General features: G+C 38.2%; 1 protein-coding gene across 2 annotated transcripts in view; it reads left to right on the top strand.

Annotated features, from left to right (window-relative positions):
• Positions 1 to 16,760, top strand: part of LOC126333554 (protein regulator of cytokinesis 1-like) — a 159,005-nt gene extending 142,245 nt beyond the window's left edge. For both annotated transcript variants that reach the window (XM_049996745.1, XM_049996746.1), the window contains exon 13: positions 15,726 to 16,760. In XM_049996745.1, coding sequence (XP_049852702.1) covers positions 15,726 to 16,025 — 300 coding nt within the window. In that variant the 3' untranslated portion in view covers positions 16,026 to 16,760. The remainder of the gene's footprint in view (positions 1 to 15,725) is intronic.
• The last annotated feature ends 6,371 nt before the right edge of the window (positions 16,761 to 23,131 follow it).

Here is a 23,131-nt window from a genome sequence, read left to right as displayed (position 1 = left end):
AAAAAATTTCAGACAATTTGTATATTTTGTGATCTGTCAAAGGCATTTGACTGTGTAAATCACAATATCCTTTTAAGTAAATTAGAATATTATGGTGTAACAGGAAACAGCTCAAAAGCTATGTCTATGGCAGGAAACAAAGGGGGTTATTAGGAAATAGACATCTACTAAGCTATCGGGCTTCATCCAGCTGGGAACTAATTACGTGTGTGGTCCCACAAGGTTCGATCTTAGGGCCATTTTTCTTGTGTATATCAATGACCTTTCATCAGTAACATTACCAAATGCCGAGTTTGTTTTGTTTGCTGAAGATACAAACATTGCAATAAATAGCAAATCAAGTGTAGTCTTAGAAAGATCAGCTAATAAAATATTTGTGGATATTAATCACTGGTTCCTAGCCAATTCTTTGTCACTAAACTTTGAAAAAACACACTACATGCAGTTCAGAACTTGTAAGGGGTGTCCCATGAGTATATGCCTAACATACGATGACAAGCAGATAGAAGAAGTGGACAGTGTTAAATTCTTGGGATTACAGCTTGATAATAATTTTAACCCAGATAGTCCTGAATTATTTGTTTTTCAAAATTGATTTACATTTTATCTACATTGATTCATAAGGTTGTAAGGAAGAAAGTAAAAACAATTTTGAGTATTTATTTTTATTTTGTATTTCCAGAAATGGGCGTCCTTCCAGAAGGACGTCAGGACAATAAGGGAACATGTTTTTAAAGTATATGACATTGCACAATTAACTTGTTTTGGTTTTTATATTTTCAAATAAACCTAAATAAATTTGAATTATGGGCTAAAACAGCTAATAAATAGAAAAAAACAAAGAAAATAACCTATATTCAAATTTTATGCACTAGTATGATAAGACAAAAAGCAACAAACAAGAAGTGGTTCGTCATATTTTACGCACATAGTAGTAGGTTTTTTTTTTTTTTTTTTTTTTTTTTTTTTTTTTTTTTTTTTTTTTTTTTTTTTTTTTTGGCAACTTTGACATTTCAGCTGCTGCTTCTTTTTTGTTATCTCGTCCGTTGGTAATTCAGCAATCTAATGTTCTCTTCCATCAAATCTAGAATCTAGTTATGCCCTCTTACTAGGACGTCCTCTGCTGGTAATGACTTTTGTCACTTTTAAGAATTGCCGTGACAAATCTACGACGAAATGTCAGATGATCTATGGGTTCTACGTTGTGCGTGTAAAGATCCCAGGCATTTTGCTCAGCAATGTCTATAAAATGTGCAATGATCGGGAAATACCACTTTTTCCCTCTTATAGAGCATCTATATAGGGATACATTTTTGGTCAGCTCGATCTATACCTCCCATATGAATATTGTAGGAGTGTAATAAGTTAGGTTGAGGCACGCTAATCCTTTTCTTTTGTTCCCAGGAAAATCTTGCTACAGTGTGTAGTAGTTGCACTCTGTCACAAGCTGGTGACTACAGTAACAACATTGTTGTCATATGCCCCTCTCTTTTAGGTCATGTAGTAGTTCAATGCTGGTAATGACATTATCAAACTATATTCGATATGAAACATGTGGAAGTAACTGGTCAACATAAGTCATTACCACACCGTACCCCATACCTTTCGTTTCATAATCCTTACTACACGTGCCAGCATTAGGTATTTCTTCATGTTTTGATTCTAACATGTCCAAAAGTTCCATAAGTGTACATCGTTTTCTGTGAACACGAAATGACAACATATTACCCTGACGTCCTTCTGGAAGGACAGTTGAAAACATTATTGAATTACAACTGACGAAAGCTTTCAGTCGTAATATGAACCCGTAAATAATATAGGTTAATTCTTGAAGATATTATATGACAAGTTTCAGAATTGTTGATGCAATATGAAAGAAAATGTAGATATATATTGATGACAATGTCAGTCAGTTCGTCCATGGTAAAATAGGCCCTATTTTCAAGACACAGTTTCTCACTCACTATAAACGACAGCATCAAACTGACTGTCACAGCGCGCAACTGACTGTGGCTACTTCATATAACAATGCGTCACAGTCCATTGCAACAATGTGTTATTTGCAAAAATAAATAATTTCAACAGTGAGTGACGCCGTCCTTCCAGAAGGACGTCAGGGTTATCTGGGTTAACTGGGAGGAGCACACCACAGAACTGCTAACAAATCTCTGTTGGCAATGCAAATTGTATCAGACATATGGCATATAAAAATGAAGAAGCTGGCATACTATGCTTACTTTCATTCTATAATGTCATATGGCATTATTTTTTGGGGGTAATTCATCAAGCCAAGCTAAAATTTTCTGGGCACAAAAATGTGCAATAAGAGTTATATGTGGTGTAAACTCAAGAACATCCTGCAGAAGCCGTTTAGGGAACTAGGAATAAACACATGGAAGTTTGGTAACTTAATGCAGAAAAATAATTTTATTTAGTGCACCCAACAAAACATGTCAATAACAACAATAAGAACAGCAGCAGATTTCAGGGAATGTGTGTTAAGAGTAGAGAATACTTTTATTTTTATGTGGTTTGTTGTGTAAGACAAGTTTATGTATACCTTAAGAAGGAAGATGATTTAATTAATTTGGGAGGCTAATAGATTGCAGCGTTATTTAAATTGTCGTATTAAATTAAATATCTACTGAAATTGTCGATCATTAAAATTAAAAAAAATTGTTAGTGATAATGTAAAACTATTGAATGACATGTGGGGCTCAATGAGAAGTGATTATTATCTGCCATTTACTAACACGGAAAAAGTCAAAGGTATGTGCTTCAAATTAAGCACATACTTGAACAAACTTAATGCAGTTACTGATTCAAAACTTTTTACCTTGCAAAGTAAGAGAACCAATGACATTTCTTCTGTCTCTTTATTGTCCTGTAAATTCAAGTAGTGCACAAATATTGGCAATTATAGATTGAAATAAAGTGATATAGTTTTACAACATATAATCAAGGGTTTCTACACTTGGTAAAATTTCAGTTCTTAAGATGGGAAGTAAAAACTGACTCATGTCTCAGAGGTGGTGGTTAACGAGATACCTGCATGGAAATTAGGTGTTGTGTAGTGACATCAAAACATTGTTGCACGTGTTTAATGCATTAAAGGTAATTAGCCGTATTTCCTGACAAAAATTGGGACATAAAAAAAGACACTTTTAAATGAAAATTCTGTTGTATGGTGCATGCAAAGGTATTGCTATAAAAACAAAAATCCATTAATTTATAGATAACAAGTTAAAGTTCTTTTTCTATTATGCATCGCTGCCAACATAATCACTTTTTTTTATTGTAATACCTCAATAAGCTTGTGTAGTCAGGCCATAACTCACATTTCTATTAATATTTGCAAGCTGTACTCGGATATTGATTCCCCCTATCTGTGTATAATGAATGGGTATGTGTCAACTTTTCAGTATCTCCACAGGAACTAGTTTTCTTCCTCAAGATTTATGTGAGAGGACCTTGAGATATACTTCTGCCCATTATGTGAGTAATTCTGTAAGAAGGAAACACACTGCCACATCTTTGTTGTGCAGATACTGTTCTTTTAACCTGCATATTTTTTTCTCACACCACAATCAAAAGTTCTTTTTGTTATTGTCATACATCAGTGCTGTTGTAGTCTTCAGCCCAAAGACTGGTTTGTAGCTGCTCTTAGCCCTAGTCTGTCCTGTATAAATACTGTATTTAAACCCTGGTCTCCCTCTACTCATTTAGTAATCGCAAAAGCGTTACGGAGATGATAGATAAACTCCAGTGAAAGACTCTGCAGGGGAGACGCTCAGTAGCTCGGTACGGGCTTTTGTTGTAGTTTCAAGAACAAACCTTCACCGAAGAGTCGAGCAGTATATTGCTTCCTCCTACGTATATTTCGCGAAGAGACCACGAGTATAAAATCAGAGAGATTAGAGCCCACACAGAAGCATACCGACAATCCTTCTTTCCACAAACAATACGAGACTGGAATAGAAGGGAGAACCGATAGAGGTACTCTGGGTACACACCGTCACGTGGCTTGCGGAGTATAGATGTAGATGTACCATTTTTTACCCCCACCCACACAATTAATTCTATTAGAAAAAGTAACAATTTATTGGCATCTCTAGACGTGTCTTATCAACTGAACCTTTCTTTTAATCAGTATGTCAGTTTGGCCATAAATTTCTCTTATTTCCAATTTGTTTCAGTACCTTCTGAATATTCAATCTACTTATCTCATGTTCAGTTTCCCCCCCCCTGTAGTACACCATTTCAAATGTTTCTCTTGTGTTAACTGTGTATCATCTATGTTTCACGTACAAGACTACACTCCAGGCAAGTACAAGGGTCATTCAAATATAGACCTGACATTGTTCATTTGCCTCACACAGTGTTGTGAGCCGTGCAGCACAGGAAATTGCTTGTGGGGAGAGTGGAGAGAAGTGTACAAAAGGTATTGGTATCTGTTCCGTAATATGTTATTATTTGCTTTTTCATCTGCAAAAGTGTGAAATTGAGTGACATTTAGAGAAACTAAAAGCACAATTAGTTGATGTTATTCTGGGAAAAATCTAAGTGTTCAAGTGCTCAGAAGTTTTAAAATGGTCATGATAAAGTTGAAAATAAAAGCCAAACGCAGTAACTGATGACCAGCATCAGTGAAGGACATATTAAAGCCATGCATTAGCCCAGCAAGATAGTTTCCATCTCTTCTCACAAAGGCAGAAAAGACTAAGGAAAGACATCTGTCAGTGACGTCTGACTCGTTTAGGAAGAAGAGGAGAGGCCTTGTGGGCTCTTATCGTGATGTGCTGTGAAACATGGAGCCATCACTATACTGCGGAGAACAAGAGGGCTAGTACAGGGTGGAGAAAAGTTAGAGAGGGTGCACCAAGCAAGGCCAAGACTTGTCAGGCTGGAATGAGAGGGGCATCTATGCTCTGGTATTGATTGACTATCTGCGTAGGCAATGGACGATGAATGTTGGCAAGCTGCTGGATGATGCCAAGACTGCTTATCGCAACAGACAGCGCCTGCAACTAATGTGCAATTTCTTACCTTTTACATGACAGTGCTTGACCTCATATGTCAGTTCTCACTTATAAAAACTCTAGCAACTTCTTGAAATTCCACCATATTGAAGATGAAACTGTGCTCAAACAATATATGTACAATTTGTTACTGGGGCAGCCAGCTTCTTCCTTCCTTAGAGAGATCGGGAAACTTCCTACCTGATGGAGCAGAGGTTTCAGTTGACAGAATATGTGTCGGAAAATGTGGCACTCCATTTCTATTGTATGTGTTAAGAGTCAAACTGTGTTGCGATATTCTGGTTTATATTTGAATGACTCTCGCGCCTTAAGAAAATGGTCCTAATCTAATTCCCTCAGCATCGCCTGTTTTAATTTGATTTCTTTTCATTACACTTGTTTTACTTCAGTTGATGTTCCTCTTTTAACCTCTTTTGAAGACAATATTAATTATTTTCAGCTGCTCTTTGACGTCCGTTGCTGCCTCTGACAAAATAGGTGTCATTGGAAAACCTCAAGTGTTCTTCTTCTTCTTCTTCTTCTTCTTCTTCTTGAACTTTAATTCCCTTTCTACACTGGAAATAGGCTACAACACCCGTTTCGCTCCTTTCTCAATTACAGCTTCCTTTTCATGTCTCAAAATCTTATAGTGGCAATAGGGTTTCTGCATAAGTTGTAAATAAGCTTTTGCTCCCTATTTGGTATTCCTACTATTTACAGAATTTCAAATAGTGTATTCCAGTCATCATTGTGAAAAGCTTTCACAAAAACTCACAAATGCTATAAACTTAGATTTACCTTTCTTCACCTTATTTTCTTACGTAAGTTGTCTCATGTGTTCCTACATTTCTCCAGGATCCAAACTGATTTTGTCTGAGATCATCATCTACATCTACACTCCACAAACGAGATTGTGGCATATGGTACCTGTGTACCATTGTCAGCTCCCCTTTTCTTGTTTGTCGTGAATGTTTCAAGGGATAAACAACTGCCAGTAAGCCTCTGTGTCCTGTTGAATCTCTGTAATTTTACCATCATGGTCTTTCCTTGGGACATTCTTAGTAGACCAGTTTCGCTATGGTCACATTACTTTCCATGTTGCACACAATGCAATTTTGTCACGTGCATAACCTGCTACTCACCATCGGCAGTGAGATCAACACCTCCAGCAACAACTGGACGTTTTGTAGCTCTCTCATATGTACAACAAAGCAGTGCCACAAGCAAATTCAACCTCAGACCAAGTGCAATAATATTAGTGAGGTATCCCTGTGACTGTGCACCCATGTTAGACTTTCCACCTGCCAGCTCACATGGTTCATCTGTGCTACACTTACAGTTGTGGACTCTGTCATTTACATGAAATATGGCTCAATATTCTGGAGAACATATTTGCACATCAACAGGTCACTGAAGATGTGGTTTACATTGGCAATCGGCAACCTGGAGCAGTGGGTGACCATTTTAGTTTTGAACATTATGTTGCAGCCAAAAATTCTCAAAATGCCTTTAGTTGGTAGTTACACTAAACTACCAGATCAAAAGTAATGGACCATGAAAAACTTGGTGATAAAAACCTATCGTAGTTTTGCATGCTAAGATTGACACTAGTGTGGTTTCTGATATTGATTTTTTCTTATCTGGCAACAACAACCACCTTCACAGATACAGTTAGCTTTGATAGGGCAAAAGGGGTAGTCTGTACATAATGTTCCTAAAATTGCTTATAGAGTGCATGCAACATGAGATTCGACTTCTATGGTGCTCGTGACACCAACAGCTACCAACATTCCAGCTTATTACAAATGACAACCGCCAAGCTCACTCAAAGACATGAGTCTCACTAATTAGCCAACTTGTTCCGATACTCACCAAGCATATTTCAAAAACTCTGGAATATGTGTACCCTGGTTGAAATGATGGCCAAGCAGTTTCAGGTGTTACAGCTATTGACTGTCCCCAATAAAAGGTCACATTCGCAACATTCTTCTGCCCTTCAAAATCAAGATCACAGCCAGTTCCAAGCTCGTGTTGCTAACATTTGCTGTTGTCATTTTGGATCACAAGCTGCAAAGTGCACAAAGCCCTGTGGCTACTTAAACAGTGAGGGCAATCTGGATTGAGTGTGACAGATCACGGCACCTAGAGATAGCACCACCAACAAAATGGACATAGTCTCGTGCTGTTCAGTCAACAGCACAGTGGTGAGAAGGCCATTTATAGCAGTACAGCACCTCCTCAGACAACTCAGTCACTACCAAGTCCAGTGTACTGTTCTGCATCAATGTGGTTACTTATACCTGTCAAAATTTCAGGTCTAATTTCTATTCTCACTCATGGCTGCAAAAAATGTGACATCCGAAATAGATTTTGCATCCCATTTCAAGTGGACTTTTGTGTTTGCTGACATTGCTCAGCTTATCTTAGTTGCTGATTTTCTTTGACTTATTGTACTAACTGTGGACTTAGTGAACAAATGCCTAATAAATGTTATTGACAGTCGTAAAGTGACTGAAACTCAGGGTCATTCTGTTGTTGGTATGATGAGAAATTCTTTCAGAACTCCAGTATTGTGCATACCGTGGATTTTTGATCAGTGTCACATAGGTTGAAACAAAAGTGGTGTTAAGCACAATACCATGCATTATACACAAATGACACAGGGCCCACCTGCTTCACAAAGTGTTCTCATGTTTATACTAGAACACCTAAGAGAAACTAAAGACTGGGAAAATGGTTGTCAGGAATTGTACTTTGTTCCAGTGGTCCATGGGCACCTCCTCTAGACCTGGCCCTTAAAGAGGAATGATTCGTGTCATCTTCAGGGTGATTACTGCAGATGGGATGTTAGAACTGTCCCAGATATGTATCCCATACCTAATATCCAAGAATTCACGTGTACCTTTAGCAGGTGCAGATGTTTTCACTATTTTGGAGTGCCACAAGGCTTATAATCAAATTCTAATGGTGCCCAGTGACAGCAATGATTACACATTTCAATTTTTTTTAAAAAAAATTCTTATTCGCGTCATTTAGACCTGAAAATGGCCCAAATTTGACACTGTTTCATTGATAAATTTTTGCATGACTGCCATTTTATTTTGCAGCTCTGAATGACGTCGTGGTATTCACATCTAATGCTTATATGTGTGACAGGCATGTTCATGAAGCACAACAGAGACTATATAACGTGGCATTGTGTTGAACAAAGATGAGTGTGTTACTGGCAAAAATGAAGTAACCTTCCTTGGCCATCAGATCTCAACAAATGGTATCTGCCCATTACCAGAGAAATTGTCTGTTTAACTTGAGCTTCTGGAGCCAGTGGTTTATAAACAATTGAGACATTTTCTGGCATGGTGTATTTTTATTGCAATCACCTTAAAGCGACAGCTTCTATTCAAGTCCGCTCACAACACTAAGGGCAAACAAGTACTCAAGCGGACTTTCTGTGATCCGCAGGTGAGCATAGCAGAGGCAGTTCTGCTCGCCCACCCTGTACCGTAATACAGCTAAGGCAAAGGAAATGCAGTGATAGTAGGAAGCTGTTGATGATACACGAGAGGGCAACACAATTTTGTCCTCAAATTGAAGTACAGCCAGTGACAATCTATACAGACCAGGCCCTTTCAGGGTGTAAGTGAGAAGTGTTCCTTTTTGCAACTCAGGCATATTGAATGTATCAGTCAGTTTACCACAGATGTATGTCATATTAAAGGTGCAGAGAACATCGGTGCTGACTACTTTTCTCACATTTCTAGTTGGGTAAACATTTTGAACTACAACAATCTTATGACAGGTCAACAATTGCAACTCTTGGAGGTTGTGTACAGAGTCCTTATACTCCTTAAAATACCTTGGTTGAGAAAAATTTTTTATATGCATGCTTGGAACTCATTATATGAACAAAATACTCCTTAGAAACTCCATATATATTGCCGGAATAAAAATTAGTACACCTGGAAAGATGACACCAATTGTGATCCAATGACCACATATGCCATCGACAATGTATGCCATCTGGGAGGAGGTAGCAGATATACTCATAACAGTTTCAGTGTCATCTACCAAAACATAGTGACATAGCTACCAGAGAGCCATCTGTGTCTACTTTTAAATAGGGCTTTCTCACGGTCAGAAGGTTCATTGTGGTGCAAGCATGTGAAGCAAACAGGCAACCATACCATGGAGACGCACTCATGCTTCCTACAACCAGCTGAACAAGTTTGAAAGAGGTCAAATTGTGGCCTTCCCATTGGTGACATGGTCCTGTCAGAGAACTGCCACACAAGTTGTAGATGCAGCATGAGTTGTGCACTGATGCTGGTATCAGTGGTCACAAGAACATTCTCACACCCATATACAAAGCTCTGGACATCCATGCAGCATAGACGCCCGCCAGGATCACCATATTGTAAACACAGCAGTGGCAGATAATGCAGCTGCCACAGCACAGATAGGGCTTGTGAGCCCAGACGTGTCAACACAATTGTTGCAAACCGTTTATTAACAGTAGGCTACGGATACACACACCTCTGGGCTGTCTTACATTCTTACCACAGCATCAACATGTGTGGCTTGACTGGTCTCATCAGAGGATCACTTGGAAGATGGAATGGGTTGCCCTGGTCTTCAGCAATGAAAGCATATTCTGCCCGCACTCAAAGTGATGGTTGTTCACATGTACAATGTTGATGTGAGTGCTACCTTGTAGAGTGCACTCATTCCATACACATTGGCCCCATCTCAGGCCTTATTGTCTGGAGTGCAATAAGCTGTAACTGTCTTTCACGTTTGGTGTTTCTAGAGGGTATGGTAACCAGCACTCAGTAGTGTGGAATGTTGTTGCACCAGTTCTTTCGCTGTTCTTGAAACAGGAAGGCGATGTATTGTTGCAACGACACTTGTAGATACTTTTAAAAATATCGGGACTCCGATATATCGATATTTTAAAAAGTGTCATTATTGGTCTTTGATATATTGACAGAAAGCATCAATTTATCGAAGGAAAAAATATCAACATATTGGCACATTGCTGCACATTGTAAATATACTGCAGGTTTTAGAGTTGTATGTTAAAGTATTGACTTAATATTAGATATTCTATATATCAAAAAGCTAGCAGCCTGCATGTCCCCCTTAGAGCAAGAACTGAAAGAACATTTAATTTGAAAATTGGTGAGTTAATACTGGGACTTGTTACAGATGAAAAGCTGGTATTACAGTGCTTTCTTGGTCGACTGTTGTTTTGTTAATTAAGAACTGTGTACAAGGTGCACTGTAATGTAATTTTCACTCCAGTTAACCTCTCATACCTTATTTTCTTAATTAGTCATTGTCTACATGTTGAAAAACCATTTTTCATGCTGATGGAAAATTGTGTGAAGAAGCTAAATAGTGCAGATCCTGTTGGTAACTCCAGTTAGATCAGCATTTCCCCTCACACATTTCAACCCGCCACAAAAACCAATCTTGTCTTTAGATTTTTGTTAGTGATTCGCAGCAACTGTTTTTTAACAATGCCGATGTGAGGAAATAGCACACTGGTTGGGCTAAAAATTATTTTTTACCACAACTGGTGTGCTGTTTCTTCACATCTGAAATCTTGTTATTCCATTCAAACAGCCACCTCCCAGTGCCATCAGATCTCTTCTTTTGGGCTACCTATACTTGCTTCACATTGGACACAATGAAAGGTCAAAAAGTAGTAAGGCTCATTCACACAGTGAAAGTAAAATTAAGTTCTATGAATTCAAAATAACAGTTCCATGTATCTACCAAAAATTTTGAAAAAAAATATAACATAAAATGAAAATATCTGCACTTGACATTACCATTTTGATATCGACATTTCGATATAACGTTGAAAGAAATGTCACCTTTATATATTGATATAGGTATTAAAGTCCATGGAGAAGAAATAAAAACTTTGAGGTTCGCCGATGACATCGTAATTCTGTCAGAGACAGCAAAGGACTTGGAAGAGCAGTTGAACGGAATGGATAGTGCCAGAACGAGATTTTCACTCTGCAGCGGAGTGTGTGCTGATATGAAACTTCCTGGCAGATTAAAACTGTGTGCCTGACCAAGACTTGAACTCGGGACCTTTGCCTTTCGCGGGCAAGCGCTCTACCAACTGAGCTACCGAAGCACGACTCACGCCCGGTACTCACAGCTTTACTTCTGCCAGTATCCATCTCCTACCTTCCAAACTTTACAGAAGCTCTCCTGCGAATGGATAGTGTCTCGAAAGGAGGATATAAGATGATCATCAGCAAAAGCAAAACGAGGATAATGGAATGTAGTCGAATTAAGTCGGGTGATGCTGAGGGAATTAGATTAGGAAATGAGACACTTAAAGTAGTAAAGGAGTTTTGCTATTTGGGGAGCAAAATAACTGATGATGGTCGAAGTAGAGAGGATATAAAATGTAGACTGGCAATGGCAAGGAAAGCATTTCTGAAGAAGAGATATTACTGTTAACATCGCGTATAGATTTAACTGTCGGGAAGTCTTTTCTGAAAGTATTTGTATGGAGTGTAGCCATGCATGGAAGTAAACATGGATGATAAATAGTTTGGACAAGAAGAGAATAGAAGCTTTCGAAATGTGGTGCTACAGAAGAATGCTGAAGATTAGATGGGTAGATCACATAACTAATTAGGAAGTATTGAATCTGATTGGGGAGAAGAGAAGTTTGTGGCACAACCTGATTAGAAGAAGGGATCGGTTGGTAGGACATGTTCTGAGGCATCAAGGGATCACCAATTTCGTATTGGAGAGCAGCGTGGAGGGAAAAATCGTAGAGGGAGACCAAGAGAAGCCTACACTAAGCAGCTTCCGAAGGATGTAGTTTGCAGTAGGTACTGGGAGATGAAGAAGCTTGCACAGGATAGAGTAGCATGGAGAGCTGCATCAAACAAGTCTCAGGACTGAAGACCACAACAACAACAACATTTTCTGGGGAAATATTGATATTTTATCAACACGCCTAATACCAACAGGATAATGCGTTTTTGTGCGGGTTCTGGGCTCATACATGCCTTCAAGGCCAGTAATGCAAGGTTTGATACCACATACACGCAGACATTGGATATTTCCTTATGTCTTCAGTGACATAGCGTGTAGATGCTTGCCACCCTCGGATGGTTACAAGTGTGTATTCACAGCAGTTAACAGATGCACAAGGCGGGCAGTAGCTATACCAGTCAGGCATATCCACCAAAGTGAATGCAAAAACATTCGTCATAAATTGTTTAGCGTGCTTTGGCTGTTCTCTCCACATTACAGCATACTAGTGTAGCCAATTTGAGTCCAGTCACTTCAATGAACTGTCTAAACTATGCAATTTCCAAGCCTACCACACTACAAATTATCACCCTGCGAGCAGTAGAATAGTCGAGAGGTCACTTTCACATGTCACCAAGAGAACTGGAAGGAAGTGACTCCTCTGGTCCTCTTAGGACTATGGGGTGCATGTGAATCTGGCATTGGTGCATCGTTGACTGCAGTAGTGTATGGGCAGCTCATGAGCATCATGGCAGACTATCTTACACCAGCACCACTGCCATGCTGCATGGAACTACCAATTTAGTATGGCAGATTTGAGAATGTGTTACAGGCATCTTATGGCCACTTGCTGCACACGATGAAGAATGCTCTATTTTCGCACGCAATGAATTGGTGGACTCTTCCCACATTGTGCTCCACATTTCTATAGTTCAGGCCCTTCTTCAGCCCCATACACTGTACATTTCCAAGCATTGTGACATGAAGACCACAAGGTAGAAGTTTTGCAAAATGGTAAATGCAGCAAGGTGTCATATCGCCATCTTTGGACAGCTTGTCAACTACCACGGTCACGTAACACCCTGACACACTCATACAGACCTCAATTACAGGGTCAACGCCTAGCAACCAATCACAGATCACACCTTTGATTGCGCTGGTGCCACAACTAAAAGCTAGATGACAAGTTAGTTTCAGGTATCCCTATATTCTGCATGCTCACCCTTTTTTTTTGGGGGGGGGGGGGGGGGGGTGTCTGTGTGGGTATAAAAGATCAGTTACTTCAGTTTGATATGTTCTGTGAAAGAGTTGATTGCTCCCTGATTGATTTATTGTTCAAACCATAATACATTCATTTTTTCCTCGATAAAGTAATTAGTGTTGTATATGAAATCAGCATTGGTCTTTATATGTGGTTATTAATTTTGCCTATACCCTAAACAGCCTGTGTTTACTTTTTTCCTCCATTCTTGTCCAATTAACCAAGTGCTCCATTTCTAATGATGTCAATCTCTGAAGACACATAACTCCAGCTTTCCTTTCTCTTAATGCAATAGTAATGCTTTGTTCTTGTATTTAGGATTGTAATTGTTATCAAAATTTGGTAGTCCAAGTATATTTGTAACTGAAGGGAGTGCACACTTATCATCCACTGTAACAGAAACACCTGGAAAAGCCAGACACCAGTATTTAAAGTAACGAATATTACTATACTAATGTTGATTACATTTATGGTTTCCATCATACCCATAAATCGTTTAGTCTAGACAGAAGTCTACTTCCTTATTTGCAAAATGTATATGTTAGATGTATAGTGTGGCTCAGTGGGGGGTCACTCTGCAGATCAAAAGGTGCGTGGATCAATTGCTAGCTGATCCTTGGATTATTTCTGTCACTTATAATATCTTTACATCTGCCAATGATTTGTGTGTACTGGAAATGCTGAGTTGCACTCTGCTTCAGAGTCAATGTTAAACTATAGTTCTTTGTATAACTGGCTGTGCAAGTCCGTTTGAAGATCAAGGGAAAGCAAGAGGATACTACCTCCAAACCAGTCCATTCCCAGGACACCTCAGTGGTGTTTTAACACAAACTTAGTGTTGAGGACAGCTTTACCCTTACATGTTTAACCTGACTAACATATTTAGGTTTGTTGTGTTGTGAAGACCCAGTTGTACAGGGATAGTCTGTGAACATACTACCATGAGAATCTGGAGCAATGGTAGCTATGCAGGTGGGGGCCACTTTCACTTGCAGTACTGAACTGCTTCGAAAGCTTCTCCATGTCTGGTATTTTGTAATGTATTCAAATACAGTTTCTTGCAAAATATCGGAAAAATATCACTGGAATTATGTTTAAAAAAGACTAAACACACTTCAGCAAAATTCATACAATTATATTTTGGTCAAAGGTTAATAGATGTGACACTCCTCAAGATGAATGCTTTGCCATGCAAAAAATTTATGTAAAATGTTCCATGCATGACTTCGGAGATCATTGCTACACCAACCGCACTTACATTCCAATAATAAGCATTGAATAGGACACTAAATATTTTCCACAGTCTCGTTGATTATATTCATTTTTTGGACATCTGATGCGTTCATCTTCAGTGCATGCAGGGGGGAGAGTAGAGGAGAGGAGTGGAGGTTAGGATTCTTCAGTGTTTATCAATTTCTATAACTGTTTGACCTAAACCTTTTAAAAGATGTACTGTACCACAGTTTGTCATACAGACCAAAAATTGTTAAAACTTCATTTCTTATGAGTTCACTGCAAATAAACTTTCCTCAACTTCACAGCTCACCACATGAAAGTTGCACTTTTTGAAGATAATGGCATTTAGCCGATATTCGGTCCACTCTATGTTAGGCTGAACAGTTGTAGAATGTACCTTCTATAACTAATATCTAATTTTGTTTATATTGATACTGAAACATTCCACACAAACATGCACACCCCTTCTCTCTCTCTCTCTCTCTCTCTCTCTCTCTCTCTCTCTCTCTCTCTGAGAGTGCTTCCCAGGTATCTGGAAGTCCTGTTATGTCTGCTAATAGCACTATTAAGAAGAATGTAGAAAGAGCAGACTTACATTGTCAGCATTATTTCAGTTTCATTCTACTCATTATTACAAAGTAATAACATCATAGGAAATCAATAATTAAATATTCTGCAATAATAAATAGTTATGTAATGTTGTATATGGAAATCTATACTCAAACAATAACAACAAATCACTTTAGGAAGCAGACGAGAGAAGTGTGAATACAAATAACCAAAGAACTTTGCCTCCTTATGTGTATTTCAAGAACTATCCCACAACTGGATATTTTGCTATGTGGATCTTTGCCACTGTAATGGGCTTAGACTTATTAATTGTGAGGTCTTTTTATGACATTAGAATTTGTTGTGTCTCAGGTGATTTGGACTTCGTTTTTATTACTGTTGTAATCCTGCCATTGCTGTTAATGTATCCTGTCGTTTTTAGTTATGTTTGCTTGTGCACTAGTGTAATCGTTCCTTAAGAATTCTTACTTTCTTGTAACTTTGTGAAAGCAAAGCCAAGATTTCAAATTCACATAGATCATGGACCATAATTTATTGCTGAGTTGATTCTTTCTCCCCAGCAGAATGGAAGCGTAGATAGCACAGGACAGCATACAGGTATTCTGAGAGTCCATAGATACTTTCCTTTCCATTTATTTTGGCATTTAGAACCTTATGTATGGCAATTCTCTCTGGGAAATAGTTAGCACTTCAGCGCCTTTTAGCACGTGTTTTTCAATTAATACTGATTTATGTTGAACATTGCTGCATTGTAAAGTCTTGTATGTTTATTTTCTTTAATACTAATTTTCTTTGAACCTGTGCGCAAAGACTTCCAGCATTTCTTAAGAATATCATTCTTTCTTTTGCAGTCTCATCTGGATACTGCTGATGCAAGGACGCTCCGCAGTTCTCTAAAGAGGAGATGTCTAAGAGATCGTAATGATGCATCTTCACGTCCACATACACCTGCATCAACTTGCAAAAGTACGTCTTCTGTTTCACGGTCGAAAATGGGCTTCCATCAGCAAAGAACAAATGGTACAATAACACCTTCGTTACGACGTGTACGAACTCCTGTGCGTACTCCTCTGCGGACACCACCTTCTTCAGCCAGTCGATCGTGTCGACTTACATCAGCCCAGAGGGGGAAATTACCAATTATAATTTGATAAAACACGTAAAACATTTGTACGAATTTTTAATCTTTTGTCTGTGTCCATACATTTAAAAAAGTGTTTTTCTAATTTAGTTTTGTAACATATTTTTATATTTTCTTGCACAGAAAAATATTAGAAGAAAATTCACACATAATTACAGCTGATAAACGTGTTTGTTGCAGTATTTTATCAGCAAAACTCAGAGATGGGTTATGTTGACACACACATACCATCATTTGTGAAACTAACTAGCACATACCGTAGTTCAGTGTTGAAATTGGCTGTTGGAAATTATCAGTGCAAATATCATCTCCATCATACAGTGAAATACAAATTTTACATTCATTTCAAGGCCTGTCATATTTCATTGCGATCTCTTTTTAAAGATTTTACTAGCTTCATTGTTTACTATTTTAATTAGCATTTTTATATTATTTACATACAATTTTTCTAGTATTTTGATGTGCCATAAATTTGCAATAACATTTTATTGGGATGAATGTATCAGTATCATCTGCACTTATGGAACTCTAACATTATATCATACACATGTCTCCCACAATGTAGTATCAGTTGTTCTACTTAATTCTGAAATATTTTCGGTCTCTCATCTAATGTAAAATCTCAGTTTCACTGTACGTACAGAAAATCATACGAAACTGTTGTATTTGTTTTTTGTCTTTGGCATTTTTATGCAAACCTATCAACATGTGTGTAGTCTCGGAGGATTATTAGCGTCATGTTAATGTCTTTCAGCATGCTGTTGGCACGGCAGCAGTAATGGCAATAACTTCAATACATGGTTGATGCCATTATCAATAATATTGTGTAAATATCTATAGATCTCTTGTACTAGGTATATAATCTATGTAATGTTAAATTTCTATATTCGTTATGTAATATGTCTTCCATTCTGATCTTTATGATATGATGTAAAGGACATGAAGAATTAAAATTTTTCTGGAACATTGCTTTATTTTCTTTAAATAATTTTTTTAATAGTGCAATAATGTAATTTACTGGAAGTTAACCTGTATTTGATAAAAACATTGGTAGATGTGTCATTGAATAGAAAGTGCATGGACTTTACTTTTTTTGCTATTAGTTGTGGCTGTGATGAGTGGCAGGTGGTTGAAATATTATTAGCATTGTTGTGAAGTAAACTTGAATAAATGATAAACTGTGATCTAATTTTGCAGTGCACTGAAACAGTGATTGATTAACTTCTTTTGGGATTTTTGTTTTCTAGTATCTTAGGTTATTCTAAAAATTTAGTATTTACTTGTTCAGTAAAAGCAGTATTAAAATTTTTATTACTTTTTTGCTCCGTTTTAGTGTTTATAACAATAAATTGACAACTACTTACATAAGTAATTTGTAGCATGCCTCATTTGTCATTAACAGTAAAATAAAATTATTAATTCTTTATGTGAAAATAATGCCTTTTTCATTGACTCTAGTTTAGATATTCTAAAGTTTTTCAAACGACAAGAGGCAGTGTGGTATTTGGTTGTAAGGCACATTCATTTCTCAATTCAGTTAACTTGCACGTTGTGTGTAGCCGATCCTCTTCTCTGGGTAATCCGCTACATTGATCTCCCACAAGCTTCTTCTCCGAAGACTATAGCTGGTTAAGGGAATTTATTAAAATACTTCTCTATCTTTGAAATAATTTTTGTACTCATATAATACTTTTCAGTTCAATCACTTTATATTTTCAGTTTTCACAGATAATAATTTCTGCAAGGTAACTTATTCCTTACACGTTGGACTCATTTACACATATTCAAATAGCATACATGTGTCTTTCTTCGTTCACAGCCAAGACATGAAAAAATTCAAAAGTCTCTAGTCTCAAGCAAGTCCAATACATGAATGTGCATAAAAATTTATGTTCGATTGTTCATTAGTCCTTCCCCCCCCCCCCCCCCCCCCCCCTCCCAATCAGCACAGACACTAACACCTCAAAGAATGTGACATAACTATTCCTTGAGTGCTCCTCATGCCATCTGTAGCACTGGCGGCAAACACTTGTCGTCATTGACTTGCCCCTCTTACAGTCTTCTAATAACAAAGTTCCAACCTGCACATAGAAGCAGATAGATTGGTAGGAATGTTCTCGCTCCTGCGCACTTGAACCTAAAATATCGGGTGTTCGAGACGGTTGAAGGCTGAGTGTTTCTAGAATTTACACCGAAATTCTTGAGGCACTACAATATTTGTTCTTTATATAATTATGAAACTGTATTTTTCTGGATGTTAAATTATATTACTCATTTTGCATTACATCTGCTTGTAGTGTTATTGCTACTGAGCAGACAGCAGTAGTACCTTGGAGAAATACTGACAGTATTGCTTCATGTGTTTGCCGGTGCAGCTGGACACTCCTTCACAAAAGGACACAGTACAGTTGAGTACTGTTTCGTGATGGAGGACTGAAACTGAACCCATTGTGAAATATGACTGAGAAGATGCAGGTTGTCCAGAATTAGTTCCAATTTCAAAGTGCTGCAAAAAGAGAACCACTGCTCTGAAGGACATCAGATTTGAATAGCATATTATTGACGCAGGGGGAAACATCACTGGGGTGGGTGGGTAACTTACTGAAAATTGTACAAATAGATGATGTCATTAGTGTCAGAATATGCACACTAGCAGACACGTAGCACACAGCTGTTCTGTCCAAGACACCCAACATGCCTGTCTTCATGAAGGAATGCATGCTGCTGGTAAAGATCTTTTAGAAGAACAGTGACTGTACGCCAGTAGCCCTGCAGAAGTCCCAGATGTTCAAGAGTATCAAAATAGGCATTGGTCCAATGTCTGCTAAGTGCTGGAGGAATTGATTATAAAATTAAAAAAGACAGATTCTTTTGAAATGCAAAGATGAAAATTGTTGATCTGATGCCTGATGAAGATATGGCCACAACAGTGCAGGAGGGACTGAGCAGTGGTGTGCAGATATGCAGTGCAGGGGGAATTGCCCAAGTATTGGACATGCCTCCATGTACAGTGCGTAGAATCCTACAAAACATTGTGCATTGCTGTCCATACGAAATCACCCGTGTTCGAGTTGCTTCCTGTTGACCTCCAAGGGGGACAAATGCTCACTCTGGTATTTTTTCTCACATGGAAGTGGACAGTGAATGGCCATGGAACATTCTGTTGACAGATGAAGCCCCTTTCCTTCTCCAAGAACATGTCAATACACAATTGCTGGATGTATGCAGCAGAAAATCTGCACCCGCATCAACTGATAGCACTTCATTCTGCAAAGATGACTCTGTTGAGCAGGTTGACAGCATTGTTCATTGCAGGGCGATATTTTTTCAATGAAATGAGTCCTGTGGATCCTGCTATGTGTACCATCACTGATAAATGCTATGAGAGTCATTCTAATGCTTCAACAGCTTGGATGTGTGGGTAGGATTATTTTCATGCAAGACAGTGCTCCTCCACACATTACACTGCCAGTGAAGCAGGTGCCGCAGAAGTGCTTCAGAAATTTAGAATTATCAGCTGTTATTTCCCAATAGCCTCACCATCCAAATCACCTCATCTTAATCCGTGTGACTTTTGGCTGTGGGGTTATCTGAAAGATGTGTTCAGCTCTTCATTTACAAATGTAACTGAACTGAAGGCATGTATTGCACAACACATTGTGAACTTGACCCCTGAGACACTCCGATCTGCTGTGGAGCATGCTGTTTTTCAAATTAAGCTTGTGTCGGAAAACTGTGGACAGCATGTTGAACATACCTTGCACCAGTCCCACGGCAATTAGAAACCAATGTCAGTTTGCTTTTTATATGGTCTTTGGCCCCAGGACAATTAAGAACCTGTGTCACTTTGCTTTTTGGTCAGAGGACAACTAAAAGCCAATTTTTTTCCACCTGGTGTAGTACAAACTTGCCATGGTGGATGGGTTTACCCACTTAACAGTGCCACAACTGTTGACTAACAAACTTGTGCAGTCATGCCGCATTGAACAGTACGGGTAGTGTAATGTGCAACTCAAATCATAGCCGTCGTATTGCAAGTCATTTGTAACTGACCCCATTCCCATTAAGATGCTTACAGCACCATGTATTGGTAAAATTTTCGGCCCCCCCCCCCCCCCAACCCCCCTCCCCTTGACATTTTCTCCTGCATCAATAATATACTGTTCAAATTTTGTGTTATTATGAGCAGTGGTTTTATGTCTACAGTATTTTTGAATTGGAACTTCAATTAATGACATATTGTGTTTGTTGAAGAAGTTGCATACACATTTTTGCAAACTATCATTAACAAGTACAAGAGTAGAGTGTGCCCTTTCAATACTGTTATCCAAAAACAACTCAGGCAGAGGGTGGACAGAGCACATTTTTCAATCGACAGTCCTGTGGACTTCATAGTTATTAGTTAGTTCCCTTACATTAAGTAATAACACACAATCTGCATTCAGTGTGTCTGCATTGTTCACAATTGGTTTTCATTCGTTGACTCCTGAAAACGTTAGTTTCTCACTTTATAATGTGAAAATCTGCTCTCTGTGGAGTATACATTGTTTTGATCGCATGTGAAATCTTAAAAGTGTATGTGGCACTCAGATCCTAATCCAAAAACCTGCCTTTTACAAGCAAAGTGCTACCAATTGCACATGGGTGTAACTCACAGATGTCAGCTTGATGAATTTGTTAGGTGTAAGGAAAAGCTTGCTGCAAATTATAGCTATGAATTGTTTCATGAACTGTGCTCTGATGGCAAAATTGATGATAGCACATTATCTAAAATTGGCAAGTGACCACATGTCCATCTCCCGTTTTGTCACATTGTGTTTTGTGATGACTCTCGTGCAGTTCATTCAGTATTGGTGGAACTCAATAATATCAGAAAATTTTCGCCTTAAAACTGTGCTTATGTATCTATGTAATACCAAAACTGAACTTGCAGACTATCCTGACCATATATAGTATCAGCCACTGTGAGTGAGTTTTGTCACATTCTGAGATGTCACATTGGTTGTACACTCAGGACACTTGAGGTGTGAGGTAAGTGCTTAACAATACCTCGATCCAAAACATGCTAATGTGGGTAGACAAATTATTTATTTGAAAACTATATAGTCATTTGTACCATACTTTATTAACCGCAAAAAAAAAAAAAAAAAAAAAAATTGTTAGTTGGAAACGGGAAAGAATAGTTATATATTTCACCACAAAAAACCAATAACTTATTGTAAAACTGAGGAAATACATTCAAAAGTTAGTACAATTCGCAGCCAAAAAACTGCTATTTGGAAATAATAATGTTCTGTATTTAAAAAACTTCACACCATAGGAATGTTCATCAAAAGCAGCACTACAAGGATCAAAATTACTCACTTAGCCACCTTACAGATGTTTTGCTTAAGAGCTTTCATTAATTTCAGTGACTATTTTGTGTAATATGATGACTTATACACTCAAACAAGCTGTATGTCTCTATCTTACATTCTTTTCCATTGAAGGCTCTCCTTTTTCATAGTGAGATTTATGCGCTTCATGGTAACCCATGTGTAGGAAAATTTGTGACCATACCAATGTATTTTCATTGACTTGTAGCAATTAAGGGTGCTGCTTATATCTTGTATGTTTCTTTGTACTGAGCGAGGTGGTGCAGTGGTTAGCACACTGGACTCGCATTCGGAAGGACGACAGTTCAATCCCGTGTCCGGCCATCCTGATTTAGGGTTTCCGTGATTTCCCTAAATCGCTCCAGGGAAATGCCGGAATGGTTCCTTTGAAAGGGCACGGCCGACTTCCTTCCCTAATCCTATGAGACCGATAACCTCGCTGTTTGGTCTCTTCCCCCAAACAACCAACCAACCAAAGTTTCTTTGTAATAAACAAATTATCTTTTCTACATACAATGATTTAGTAATTTTTCATTAATCTAACAAGAGGAGGCCATGGCATTGGACTGGCAGATTTGCTTCAAACTTTGTACACCTTTAGTAGGCCATTAAAACAACATAATGTGCAAGTAATAAGGTGCACTACTCTGGCAATTCCAAGAAAGTCGGAAGAGAAGTGTTACTTGTTTATTATGTGTCTGTGTGAAGGTGCCGATCATAAGTCATCGTTATGGTCAGGTGGATAGAATCCGCACATGACAAGAAAACCGTGGGTGCGGCGACAGTCCGAATGCCACTAACACTTATTTTTTAATTCGTGTTTTTTCATCACTGGTCATATTATTTAATGTATATGACATTTGAAAGGTGATATAATGAAAAAAAGAAATACATGTATTTACATAGTATTTGCTTCAAGTTCCAGTTTATATTTTCCATGTCTGTATGACAAATACCATCCCGCAATGCGTGGGGTCAGCAGCACATCCAACGCGTAGTTGTACATTACTCTTGTGGTCTGGCACAGTGTGATTTACTATATTACTGATTGTGAATGTCATTCGCATCATTATTTGTGGAGATTTGACTAGGGCTTTCCAGGCTTGTCCCTCATCGTTGAAAATTTAATTACAAATAGTAAACAGTCAAATATCATGTGAAGTTCACTACAACTTAATAGAAATGCAAGTGGTTTGGTTTCGGTTATTTTTTTTTTTTTTTTCCCCTTCCTCCCTGTTACATTACAGGCCAAGCGTCATATAAATTAAATTATTTGACCAGTGATGAAAAAAATATAGATAAAAAAATAAGTGTTTGCGGGATTCAAGCTGTCGCCTCACCTACAATTCTCTTGCAAAGTGCAAACGCTGACCACTTGTCGGCAGTGACTTTATACAATATGTACCTTTGCACATCTACATCTACAACAGATGCGAAAAAAATTTCTTGCGATTTTCTCGGAATTGCCAGAGTAGTGCACCTCACTACTTGCACATTATGTTGTTTTAATGGCCTACTAAAGGTGTACAAAGTTTGAGGTAAATCGGTAAACATCAAGGCCTCACCTTGTAAGTATATTTCACGTCTGTTTCTTTGTGTATCTTTCGAAAGGAAAGGTTTAACTTATAAAAATGTTTCATCAGTGCACTTGAACAATCTAACACAGCAAATTGAAAAAAGGGCGCTTTTCATGTGTTAGCGGCAGCTTTCAAAGGGAGTGTCGTGTCTGTCATTTGTCAAA

Source organism: Schistocerca gregaria, chromosome 2 (genome assembly GCF_023897955.1).
Source record: "Schistocerca gregaria isolate iqSchGreg1 chromosome 2, iqSchGreg1.2, whole genome shotgun sequence".
Lineage (NCBI taxonomy): Eukaryota > Metazoa > Arthropoda > Insecta > Orthoptera > Acrididae > Schistocerca > Schistocerca gregaria.
This window is presented reverse-complemented; position numbering and strand designations above follow the sequence as displayed.